The sequence below is a fragment of the Myxocyprinus asiaticus genome, chromosome 32 (assembly GCF_019703515.2).
Source record: "Myxocyprinus asiaticus isolate MX2 ecotype Aquarium Trade chromosome 32, UBuf_Myxa_2, whole genome shotgun sequence".
NCBI classification, from domain to species: Eukaryota; Metazoa; Chordata; class Actinopteri; order Cypriniformes; family Catostomidae; genus Myxocyprinus; species Myxocyprinus asiaticus.
The window spans coordinates 7,431,312-7,444,368 of NC_059375.1; the positions used below are offsets into that span (position 1 = coordinate 7,431,312).

General features: G+C 37.6%; 1 protein-coding gene across 1 annotated transcript in view; it reads right to left on the reverse strand.

The window, feature by feature from the left end:
• The window catches only part of LOC127422906 (gamma-tubulin complex component 2-like), a 36,068-nt gene that overhangs the window by 6,177 nt on the left and 16,834 nt on the right, over window positions 1-13,057 (reverse strand). Inside the window, exons 7-15 of the mRNA XM_051666744.1 lie at window positions 12,651-12,850; window positions 12,157-12,346; window positions 10,470-10,615; window positions 5,975-6,155; window positions 5,568-5,748; window positions 3,471-3,643; window positions 1,051-1,179; window positions 847-967; window positions 10-153 (exon numbers count right to left, since the gene is read on the reverse strand). Of these exons, the coding sequence (XP_051522704.1) occupies window positions 10-153; window positions 847-967; window positions 1,051-1,179; window positions 3,471-3,643; window positions 5,568-5,748; window positions 5,975-6,155; window positions 10,470-10,615; window positions 12,157-12,346; window positions 12,651-12,850 (1,465 nt within the window). The remainder of the gene's footprint in view (window positions 1-9; window positions 154-846; window positions 968-1,050; window positions 1,180-3,470; window positions 3,644-5,567; window positions 5,749-5,974; window positions 6,156-10,469; window positions 10,616-12,156; window positions 12,347-12,650; window positions 12,851-13,057) is intronic.

A 13,057-nucleotide genomic window follows, 5' to 3' on the forward strand; every position in this document is an offset into this window, starting at 1 on the left:
TATTTTTACCTGCATGCAGTTGGTGAACATGACACAGACAGACATGAGTTTGGAGAAGATCCTGAGCAGCTCAGGGTTGGTGAGCATACAGTCCTTCAGACAGTTATCCAGAAAACTGGTGTGATGACACAGCACATCATCAATGTTGGACGCCTAAAACAGATAAGTAAAATAAACATGAATGGTCTAATTTAAACTCCATTCATACTCATTCATTACATTCAGCTGGCAGATACAGTTAATCAATGGATATACATGAAAATATTGTATCCATAACAGCTCAATAACCCGCAATTAAATAAACAAGGTGAAACTGACCCCCAACCCTAATAGCATTAAATCCAATAAATAATCTTTCTGTTCCAAAATATTGTGGGCAGCCTACGCAGGCAGAATTTTAAGGCGTCACTCCCGATGTGAAGGCTACTTCAAAAGTCATGCAGCATAATTATGCTGCTTTCTAAGGTAACTTGTTTGGCCAAATTCTAAGGTAGCAATGAGTTTTGCGACAAGCTTAGTAAAAAAAAAATATTGATTATAAACTTATTTGTAACTCATTAAAAAAAAACATTTGTTCAATCTAATAAAAAAAAAAAAAAAAAAAAGACTATTTTATCCAATGTTTGTGTGCTAATAGTTTTAAGCTCTATTGAAATCAATTGTGAGTCAAGTCTCCCATGCCCATCTCCCATGAGGAGCACTATTTGTGGAGTTGCTGCCTATATAGAGTGTTCCAAATCAGTTACTTATGAGGTTCCTTTTCAGTTACAATGCTGCCTTGAAGGCAGCTGCCTACTGTATGTAGGCAGTAGAAAGCAAGGCAGCTCACAAGCACATTTGACTCACAGACTTGAGGTTGTTCTCCATGATGTGCCATGTGGGCTCCATAACCTCAAACATCATGTAGTACTGGATGTTCTGAACGAAGTTCAGCATTCGCTGTCTTAATGCGAACGCTGCAGCAAACCTGCAATAAACAAGAGCTACTCGGTAAGATGCCCACTTGAAGATGTTCAATCATTGTTAAATGAATAAATCTTCAAATCTCACCATTTAGCAGAGTGTAGTGAATATTGTTTAGCTGCTTTATTGCTGATCCACACATTACACAGCAGCCTCTCCACATGCTTGCAGTAAAACATGTGCCTAAACAGCATCTGGTATCTTGTAAGGGCTTTCCTATAGGACAGAAAATCATGTTAAAGGACGTTCACTCAAAAAAAAAAAAAAAAAAACTGTCATTATTTACTCACCTTCATATTGTTCCAAACCCATATAATTTTCTTTCTTCCGTTCACTTTCATTGAAAAGATCGGCCAGGATACACTTAAAAAATGCACATTTTGTGTTCACAACATAAGTGTGGAACAACATAAGTGTGACTAAATAATGACAGAATTTTCAATTTTGGGTGATCCATTCCTTTAAGTACAGTGCCTATAGAAAATCATCATACCCCTTTGGAACTGTCACTTTTTTTTTTTGTCTTACAGCCTGAAATCAAAACATACAGATACAAATACAGATCTAAACCAAAACCAAAGAAGCTTCTGCACAGAGATCCACCTACTCAGTTGTAAACAGCGCCCCTCTTCCGGGTGTGTCGCACGTGTGTCTGTTCTCGCGTGAACGTGCCAACGCAATTATGTCACACACGCGTACTGCTGCTGACCGGAAGCAATGATTTATAGTTAAAAAGTACTTAAATATTGATCTTTTTCGCACCAAAAGCGTTTGTTTCACTTAAGAAGACATTAATTTAACCAGTGGAGTATGGATGACATTTATGCTGACTGTCTGTTCTTTTTGGAGCTCCAAAGGTCGTATCACCATCCACTTGTATTTTAAGGACCTTCTGAGATAAGGTATTTTTTTTCTATTTTTCTTCAAATGTGTTCTGCTGAAGAAAGAATGTTATATACATCTGGGATGGGATGAGGATGGGTAAATGATGAGAAAATTTTCATTTTTGGATGAACTATCCCTTTAAGCAACTGCATTGTTTTTTTGCCGGTTTATTTAGGGCCAATGCCGTGCTGAAAGGCGAACCACCTGCCCATCTTCAGGTGTCGAGCAGAGGGCCACAGATTTTCCTCAAGAATTTGGGTGTACATGGCAGCATCCATTTTCCACCACTATGCTTCACAGTAGGTATGGTATGTTCTGGGTGGTGTCCTGTGTTTGGTTTTCTCCAAACATAACACTTGGAGTTCAGTTCAAAAAGTTCAATTTTTTTCTCATCTGACCATAAAACCTTTTGCCCCATGGCATCAGAATCCTCCAAAAAGACTTAGTGTGTCAGTGTTTCAGAAGAGGCTTCTTTCTTTCCACCCTGCCATATAGGCCAGCTTTATGTAAAACTTTGGAGATTGTTGTCACATGCACAGACCAATCAATCTCAGCCATAAGGGCTTGTAAATCCTTCAGAGTTGACTTTGGCCTCTTGATAGCTTCCCTGATCAATAGCCACTTTCCACTATCGGGCCTATCAACTGGCCAGCAGGGGCCAATAGCCTCGGACCTTGAGCAACAAGACCAAAATTGAACTGCGTTCCCACCATCGGGCCAATAACAATAGCGTTTCCCAAAAACCTGCCCTTAATACGCCGTTGGGGTGCCAACGTCACACACCCCGCCCATTTCAGAAGCAAGAGAAAAGCTCAAGCTGAGGTATCGTGTTATCTAGTTATCTAGAATATCGAGTTTATGTAAACAGCAAGATAAGTTAGCGTTGACAACTCACCGACTGTGACTGTGCCATGGTGTTCCGAGTGGTCTCTCCACTAACAGCGGTAATCGCTGGGCCAAATGCCATTGTTCATTGTCCCTGAGAAAGCCCCGGAAATGACAGTGGGAATGCAACTGGCCTTGTCATGCATTGGCCTGATAGTGGAAATATGGCTATTATCCTCTTGGCATGGTCATCCAGTTTGGAGGGATGGTACAATCCAGGCAAGGTTTTGGTGGTGCCATACACTTTCCACTTCTTAATAATGCTCTGAACGGTACTCAGAGGGATAGTTAAAGCCTTTGAAATCTTTTTGTACCTTTCTCCTAACCTGTGCATTTCCACAATTTTATCTTGGAGCCCTTTTGAAAGCACCTTTCCAACCATGATGAATTCTTGAATTCATTACCATGCACTACTTAGTAATGGAATCCTCACTGAACAGACAAACTCTTAGGGGGCTGATCACTTATCTAATTAGTATTTTACTAATTAATTTTTACTAATTGTTCAGAATTTTTTTACATGTTATTTTCATTTTGATGTTGAAGGTTATAATGTGTAAATACAGCGGGAAAAGGTTCGATTGTATTTATTTACATTTCCAGGGTGTAATGTGACAAATGATAAGGATTTTGACAAGGTATGATGACTTTCTATACACACTGTATAGGGCCATGATTACCGCCTAAATTAATTTTTTGAATTGAAAAGAATCCTGCCATATAGAAAAGCTGAATACCGGTTAATTATAAGTGAAAGGGGCCACTTGACGATGTAGTCAAAGGAGAAAGCCTCTAAGCCACTGAGTGACACCTCTGTGGGCTCTGCATTAATTATGGCTTTCTCTTGCTTGGTATCTATGGCGAGAACACGCAACAGCTGGGTGATGACATCATGGGGCATCAGGTCAATCTGGATGAGAAAAAAAAAGAAGGTTAGCATTTCCCATGATAGCCCCTAGGGGGCATATTACAGAAAGATCCTAACTTTGGAATTCTATCTTATCTGTTTGGTAACCGTGGCAATTTCATTTAGGACAAAAGCTATTACAGAATAACATTTCCAAAATGCATCATCTTAACTTGATTTAGGATTCTTATCTTATCTTAGAAAATCTTATCTTATCTCTAAGTTAGGAAATCCTAAACCACTCCATCGAGTTCAACAATCAACTCTCATGTCTGTTACCAAGCAACCAACGATGCGCAAATGGCTGCTGTGAAGTAAACATTAGATAGATGAAAATAGAGAAACAAAATCAGCGCGATCTTAATTCCAAGGCAGCAGTTTTTATAACTGCATTATCATATTTTGTTGGAGTCTTTAATTATTTTTTTGTTTTTTGTCGTCAAAGCGCAGCCAAAGTCTTTCTAGCAAGTCAGTCCACTGTCGGCCATCTTTGGAATGCTCCTGGGAAGCTATTTCCAGTCATGACAGTGCAGCTCCTATCTACTTGAATGGGGAAAGACCGAAATCTCCAAAACAGTTGGTCAAGATTACAATCAAAGTATATATTTCAAATCAGCAGTAAAACTGCCAACACTGGTATCATAAATTGTGCTTCTTTACCTCAGACTACACAAAAAAAAATTCAATTTTTCCAGCTTGTACAGCTAACTCAAAGGACAATGCATCAATGTGAACTTCTGTAGTTAATCTAGAATGGACTTCAAAGACATTAGTCATGAATCTTAGTTAAAAAAAAAATATTTTCTTTTTAAAAAAAAACAAAACAAAAAACAAAACAATGGACCTTAATGCTTACTTAATTTACACATTTAAAACCATGTCTTGCATTGCACATAAATAACTAATATTGGGGAACTGGCTCCCACAGTGAGCCTTTTTTCTCCCAAGGTTATTTTTCTCCATTAACCAACATCTTATGGAGTTTTGTGTTCCTTGCCATAGTCGCCTTCAGCTTGCTCACAGGGTTTCTAAATACAATTATTATTTAATTTCTATACACAATTTACAATCATATTTAATCAAACTACACAATGATCATTCTAAGACTTTACAGATATTACAGTTTCATTTTTTGTTGATACATGATTTCCTATAAAGCTGCTTTGAAACGATGTGTGTTGTGAAAAGCGCTATACAAATAAAAATGACTTGACTAATGCACATGCTCGTTCTCAAGATGATTGGCAGGCGATGTCTGTATCTAAAAGGCAATTGACTCTTTTACCTGTAAAAGAGCCAATCATGCCAATGATAACAGCGCTTCGCTGCCATGGAGGTTTAAACTTTTGCCGAAGCTTGCGGAGTCCTAATCCGTGACTACAGCACATTGTATGCCGCACACTGGCAAAAGCAACCTGCGTTATTCCCATTTTGTGTTTCCGTAAGAAGCTTCTCACTTTAGAATCACATTACAACAGCACCCTGTTGAATTTTTTTTAAAAATATTAAGTGTCATCTAAACTGACGTTTTTTTTATTTTTTATGGAAAAGCAGCTATAATGAACAAACGTTTATCGTTCATTTGACTCGATTGTGTCATTATTATAATCGCATTATTATGCATAGTCCATTGCGTTACAGCGCAGAATAAACAAAAAAAATAAGATGACCAGATTTTTTCCAAATTGTCCGGCAAAATTTATCATTCCCAGACACATTGGCTGGCACCAAAATTTCTTAGCGGAAACTCTGGTAGGCACAGTTTATTTTTATCTAAGGCATTTAAGCATAAGGTCAACAGGTTTTAAAGATCATGAGAAACAAATTCAGTCAAGTGTGTCCAAACTCTTGACTGGTAAGTGTACATCAAATACCAATTTTGAGGTTACTAAGAACTAACTGGTTGGAAAACAGTTAAGCATATCACCTTTAAATCATCTTTGAAGGGATCTGTGTTGGCAGTGCTCATCCTCAGAGCCAGCTCCAGCAGGGCCTCCAACCGTGGAGGGATGATGTCATCAACTGGCTTCTTCAACTCCTCCTCCGTCAGATCCATAAAATGCACAAAGAAGTCTCCTTTATCCATTAAGAAGTAATGCTTGATCGACCTGCACCACAAAATGTAGGTTTACATCAAAAATATATTTTGATTTTAAAAGCAATCACATACTCTGAACATATTTCAGAAGTTGAAGGTTTATGTAGATATTTTTGTTGAACAGAAGATTTAAAAGTCAAATTATAATAGCCCTACATCACATCAAATTTATAAGATGATGTAAAAAAGCAATCACATAGTCATATTAGAAAGTATTTCAGAAATTGAAGGTTTACCTCAGGCGTGAAACAAGCTCCTTCTCCTCCATCAGGAAGTCGAGCAAAACTTTACTGGCGTAATAATATGCTTTCTCAATCTGCTCCACATACGCTCTCTCTTTAAGAGTGTAAAGAACTTCTTTGGCTTCTGGACAGGTGACATCACGGCCGCACTCTCGCACTACATTCAGATATTTCCCTGAGATGAGAAAGAACCAAATTAATTTAGAAAAAAACTTTTAAGCTAATATATAAATATATATATTAGGGGTGTAGAAAAATATTGCATCGTATCATATGATACAACACTCACTATACAATACCATATGTATCGTACGATACATAAACACATTATAGTGTAACTAGACAGTAAAAGTTTGAAGACAAATTTATGTTGGCTTGACAAAGCCTTGTCTGAAAGTTTAAAATAGTTTGAAGAGTTGGAAGTTTGAAGGTCTTACAGTCAGAAAGACAGAAGGAACATCATACAGATAGACAGCCAGCTGCAAGAAGTCCTATGCAACCCTACCCTTTGCTTGTTTTCTGAATGGCAAATTTGTTGCTAGGGTAACCCCATTTGGTTGCTAGGCAGTTACCAGGTGATACTGAAAAGGCTCCTTGCTACCATGAGAATGAAAGCAGAAGTCTCTATGATGCTCTGGTGCAGAGATATGTGTTTTGTTACTTGGTTGCTAAGGTAACCCCATCTGGTTGCTAGGCAGTTACCAGGGTGATACTTATCAAGGCTACTTCCCATCCTGAGTGAAATAAGTCAACCCGGAAGTCTCTATGATTTTCTGGTGCAGAGATATTTGATTTGTTACTTGGTTGCTAGGGTAACCCCATCTGGTTGATAGGCAGTTACTGAGGTGATACTAAACATGGCTCCTTGCCATCCTGAGTGAAATAAGTCAACCCGGAAGTGTCTACGATATTCTGGTGCAGAGATATGTGTTTTGTTACTTGGTTGCTAGGGTAAGCCCATGTGGTTGCTAGGCAGTTACCAAGGTGATACTTAACATGGCTTTTTGCTATCCTGAGTGAAATAAGTCAACCCAGAAGTCTCTACGGCATTCTGATCCTGAGATACCCATCTTAGTGATTTTGAATGAAAGTCAAAGGTGTTTGGTTGCTAGGGTGCACTAAATGGTTGCTAGGGCATGGCTAAGTAGTTCCTATGATGATAGTTGTAGACTGATTGCTCACCCAATTAAAACAAGCCAACTGTCATGTCTCTAGGACATTCTGATCAGCAGATATCACACTCAGCCTTTCTGAATGGAAATCAAAGGGGTTTGGTTGCAAGGGTGCACTAAATGGTTGTTAGGGCGTGGCTAAGTAGTTCCCATGATGATAGTTGTAGACTGATTGCTCACCCAATTAAAACAAGCCAACTCTCATGTCTCTAGGACATTCTGATCCGAAGATATCACACTCTAAGTGAAAGCAATAGTGTTGGTTGCTAAGGTGCTCTAAATGGTTGCCAGAGCGTGGCTAGCCAGTGAACAGAGAGATTCTTATTGGCCGCTTACAAACCTGACTCATAAGAGCCAATCCCCAAGTGTTCAGGACATTCTGTTCTGAAGATATCCTTCTGAGACATTTTGAATGGAAGTTAATGGGGGGTGGTTGCTAGGGTCCCGTAAAATGTTGCTAGGGCATGGCTACACCATTTCCAAGATGATCCTTAAAGACTGATTGGTAGCCTGATTGAAATGAGCCTGCTCCCATGTCTCTATCTCATTCTGATTGGGAGATATGATTTGACAACTTTCTTGCATTGACTGCCATAATAGGGAAAAAAAATGTTTTCATGGGCGAGACCCTTTTTGGGACGTTTTTTGCCCCCCAGGGGTGCACCGTACCCCCAGTCCCTTAGTAAAGTCATAGCACAGCTGTCATCAACAGGCCGGTTGATTTGACACCTAATTCATGGGTCTACTACAAACGATGTGGGACAAGTTAGGTGCTGAAATTTTGTATGGAATAAGAAGAAGAATAATAAGTATGTGAGATTACAATAGTGATGCTTTGCTCCGCAACATAATAAGCTGAAATAGTAGATCATAATTAAAACCAATCAGCACAATACTGAGAGCTGCGAAACAGTCTCCTCCCAGGAGTGGCGGCATTGAGCGAGCACAGGAAAACAGAGCAACACATCGAAGATCGATGGCAAACGCCAAGCAGATTATACTGTAGCGGTACAGCTTGTCGAATCTGCCAAACAACGGTGTTATGTCCTGGTGCTACAGTACATCAAATATGATGTTTTATTTATGCTGACATCACTGTGCAAATTGGTGGATTTGTGAGGAAGAAACAGCAGCAGTAAGTTTAACAGCCGCCTCTCCCAGCCGACACTGAGCGTGACATGCACAGTAAGACGCTCATAAATTATGAGTCATAACTATCAAAAACAGCTCATTCAAAAAACCGACAATGTAAGAAACCCGTGATTACATGAGACTTATAATTATCTGCTTCTGACTTCTAAATGTAAACAACTTTGAGAACAACACTTGTGCACGTTATAAGCTGGTAATAACGGCAGAAGAGGGCAAAACAAATGCGTGTTCTGATCGATTTTTGCTTAAACCACTAAATAATATGGGATTATGTACATATATCGTAAAACCAGAGTTAAGGTTCTTAAGTTTTTTTCACCACCAAATAACATTGAAACGAGTTTTTTCCTTGTTACAGTCACTTCAGCTTGTTCACAGGGGGCTTTCAGACAAGGCATGATTTTCTATAAAGCTGCTTTGAAACGATGTGTATTGTGAAAAGTGCTATTCAAATATAAATGACTAGAGTGTAGACAAACTATTTTTCTCAAGAAAAACATGAACATTTTGAGTTCATATTAGTTTTTCTTAATAATCAAACTAAATAAATGCAGTGCTGTTGTTTAAGTTACTTGAACTTCTGCTTTTTGTTGCCAATGTCAGACACTTTTGTGGCATTTATGATTTACAAGACATCCTTGAATAAGTCTGAGCGAAACATTTGTAGGTGCTCGTATCATATTGTTTCATATCGTAAGGCTATGCATCGTATAGTGAAATCTGAGTATCGTTACATGCCTAATATATACAGTATATATATATATATATATATATATATACACACACACACACACACATACACACACACAAAGGCGGCCAAAAGTTTGGAATAATGTACAGATTTTGCTGTTTCAGAAGGAAACTGGTACTTTATTTCACCAAAGTGGCATTCAATTGATCACAAAGTATAGTCAGGACATTACTATGTAAGAAACAGCACCATCACTATTTGAAAAAAGTCATTTTTGATCAAATCTAGACAGGCCCCATTTCCAGCAGGCATCATTCCAACACCTTATCCTTGAATAATCATGCTAAATTGCTAATTTGGTTCTAGAAAATCACTTGCCATTATATCAAACAATGCTGAAAGCTATTTGGTTTGTTAAATGAAGCTTAACATTGTCTTTGTGTTTGTTTTTGAGTTGCCACAGTATGCAATAGACTGGCATGTCTTAAGGTCAATATTAGGTAAAAATGGCAACAACAAAAAAAAAGACAGCTTTTTCTAGAAACTGGTCAGTCAATCATTGTTTTGAGGAATGAAGGCTATATAATGCTTGAAATTGCCAAAAAACTGAAGATTTCATACAAAGGTGTACACTAAAGTCTTCAAAGGCAAAGGACAACTGGCTCTAACAAGGACAGAAAGAGATGTGGAAGGCCAAGATGTACAACTAAACAAGAGGATAAGTACATCAGAGTCTCTAGTTTGAGAAATAGACGCCTCACATGTCCTCAGCTGACAGCTTCATTGAATTCTACCCGCTCAACACCAGTTTCATGCACAACAGTAAAGAGAAGACTCAGGGGTGCAGGCCTTATGGGAAGTACTGCAAAGAAAAAGACACTTTTGAAACAGAAAAACAAAAAGAAAAGGTTAGAGTGGGCAAAGAAACACAGACATTGGACAACAGATAATTGGAAAAGAATGTTATGGATCTTAACCCCATTGAGCTTTTGTGGGATCAGCTAGACTGTAAGGTGCGTGAGAAGTGCCCGACAAGACTAGACAAGTGCTACAGGAAGCGTGGGTGAAATGTCACCTGAGTATCTGGACAAACTGTCAGCTAGAATGCCAAAGATCTGCAAATCTGTCATTGCTGCACATGGAGGATTTTTTATGAGAACTCTTTGAAGTAGTTTAAAAAGTTCTGAATTTGTTTTTCAAATTGTAATAGTAATTTTTCATGTTATTAAAGTCCTGACTATACATTGTGATAAGTTGAATGCCACTTTGGTGAATAAAAGTACCAATTTCTTTCCATAAGAGCAAAATCTGTATATTAAATCTGTAAACTTTTGGCCACCAGTGTATATATATATATATATATATATACATACACACACACACACACATACATACATACATACAGAGAGAGAGAGAGAGAGAGAGAGAGAGAGAGACACACAGAGATAATGTGTCACATATGTAAATGCCTCACCTGTGTTTAATATCTTATCTGCCATCTTCTGAAGAAAGGCAGGAATCCTGTGCTGGATGATAGTGTATCTCTGATCCCAGTATTTATCATTATAATCCTCCTGAATCTTCTCTTTTTGCAGCTCATGTTCCTCAACCATGAATTCACTATAAAAAAAACACACTGTATGTGATCAAGAAGGTTACTTCTAATTAAACTTGTATCATAATAATTGTGGACTAAAAATTATTCAGATTTGATTATGAGCACATCTTGTTTCTATGCACATTGTGAATTTAATTTATGCGTATAAAAATATAATATTGCAAAAACAATGTACGAATAAAGCCGCGTTTCCATCCCATGTGTTCAAAAGAACCAAATCGTCATTTCTTTGACGAAAGAAACTGTAGCTACTGTGACTCTTTTATTAATAAAATACTTGCATTAGAGCACACAGACAAAATCCTGTAAAGAACTTGTCTCATGTATGGGAGCGACAGCACGTCACACAGTTCTGGGAGCACTATGTGTGTGTTCCTCCTTCCTTATGTCTTTGCCATGTGGATCAATAATAATACTTTTCAAACTGTCAATAAACCTGCTCTTTGTTTACAATACAAGTTTGTATTCAACTTATTTGCTCTGCAAACTCTTTTGGATTTTCTAGACATTGTTATTTCAGGATGACCAGAGCAATATTTCAGATGCGATGATTGGTCCACTGGTTTGTCCAGTTATGAAGGATTTATTCATTCACATGAGGTTTTTTTATGCACATCTTGTCTTCCTTATAAATTCAACAGGAGTTTATTAGGTAAATGTATTTCCATCATAGTTTGTGTGAATTTCTTCTTATCCAATAAAAAATGTATCCACCTCAAGCGAGCATATATGTTTTTTATCTGCATTTTGGAGATTTTTTTATTTGCATCTTGGTGTATCCATCCAGCAGTTTTTATGCGATAACCCAAAATGCACATAAAAATATGTGGATGAAAACAGAGCTTTTGTGACATATGATCAGCAAAATTGGTCAGCAGGGTTGGCCAAAATTGAGAATATAAGAATTGGCTCACTTTCAATTTATGAGTTGGAAAATTAATTGAATTGGATTTTGAATTGGAATGACAGGAAAAGCAGTTTACTGAATTGCAATTTTAAAAAACAAAACAAAACAACACAACATCAACACTCTTTTGAGTAAAAGCATTTTTTTATTATTTATTTATTTACAAATTATGCCTTTATATTCCTTGATATATGGAATATATTTTCTCAACTGTTATAAAAATAAATACTGACAACTAAATATGAATCTGGTGATTATACAGTGTACAAAGTTTAAGTGTTCTACCACTATGGTCAAAAAAATGAATGTGAATTTCTTAAATATAATGAAATTTATATAAATGAATTTCATTTCAGTGGCATTTCAAGCATTGACTATTAATAACACCATCTAATGTTTCTGGAAATATCCCATATGTTGTGTGTAAAATAACATGTTTATGGGTAATTCTTACTGAAAAAGTAAAAATATAATTACCATTTCATTCCTTTTCAAATTTACTTCCATAAATTCAAATTACAATTCTGCATCCTGTTTGCAACTCAATTCAAATTCCAGTATTGAACTGGAATAAAAAGCATTCTCAATTTAGTTCTGAATGGCACACAACCCTGTTGGTCAGCGGTCAGATCTTACCTGTAGGGATCTTTAATGATGCCCCTATAGATCCACTTCTCAAGTATTTCAAAGTACGGGACGCTTGCTGCTTTGGTTAGATAGAGGCAGAGCTCTTGAGCCTGGCTGTCTCCGGTGTAATTGAACGTACGATCATGAAGCAGACTCAATGTTGACCCACCCATACACTCACCTTTATCAACAGAGGTGGCTAAATGAAAGAGAGAGAGCAGGGAGAAAGCTCATTAGCAGGCTACAGGGTATATCATCACATAAATCTCAACAAGACAAGCTGTGTGTTGCTGCTTTATTGACTAGAAGGCTGTTGCAATAAACAAATATATATAAAAGAGAAAGACCAGCAGTCAATAACATGAAAAATATATATAATGCCTCTTGTTATAAGAGCAAGAACAAGCTCATTAAAAAGTAAACAAAAAAATAAATAACTCGTAACTCCTTTCAAAATGCTCATTGCTGCTTTTTCAGCAGTAATTGCATGTAGACATGTTTACCGATGGAGGCCAAGATTTCCATGGTGCGCATGGTGGGCTGTATGTAGAACCAGAGCTTCTGCAGGGAGAGCGTGCCCTGTCTGTGAAGATGCTCCAGCTGTGTTACCAGGATGAGATATTCCTTCATCAGAGTCCTCATGGCTGCAGTCAGGGCGTGATTTACTTGACCATACTCAAACGATGACTTCTCTTCAGTGAAGCTACACACAGAATACACAGCTTAAATGATGCACTACAAGTATTTTACATGATGTTTAAAATGAGCTTCTGACAAAGTGTGTGACCAAGCCATGTTAAATCTGATTACATCATTACTTTTCAGAGAATGATTTCAGAACATACCCTTTTTACCCAATGAAATTCCATGACTTTTCCATGATCTTTAAAGTCATTTGGGATTGCTAGAT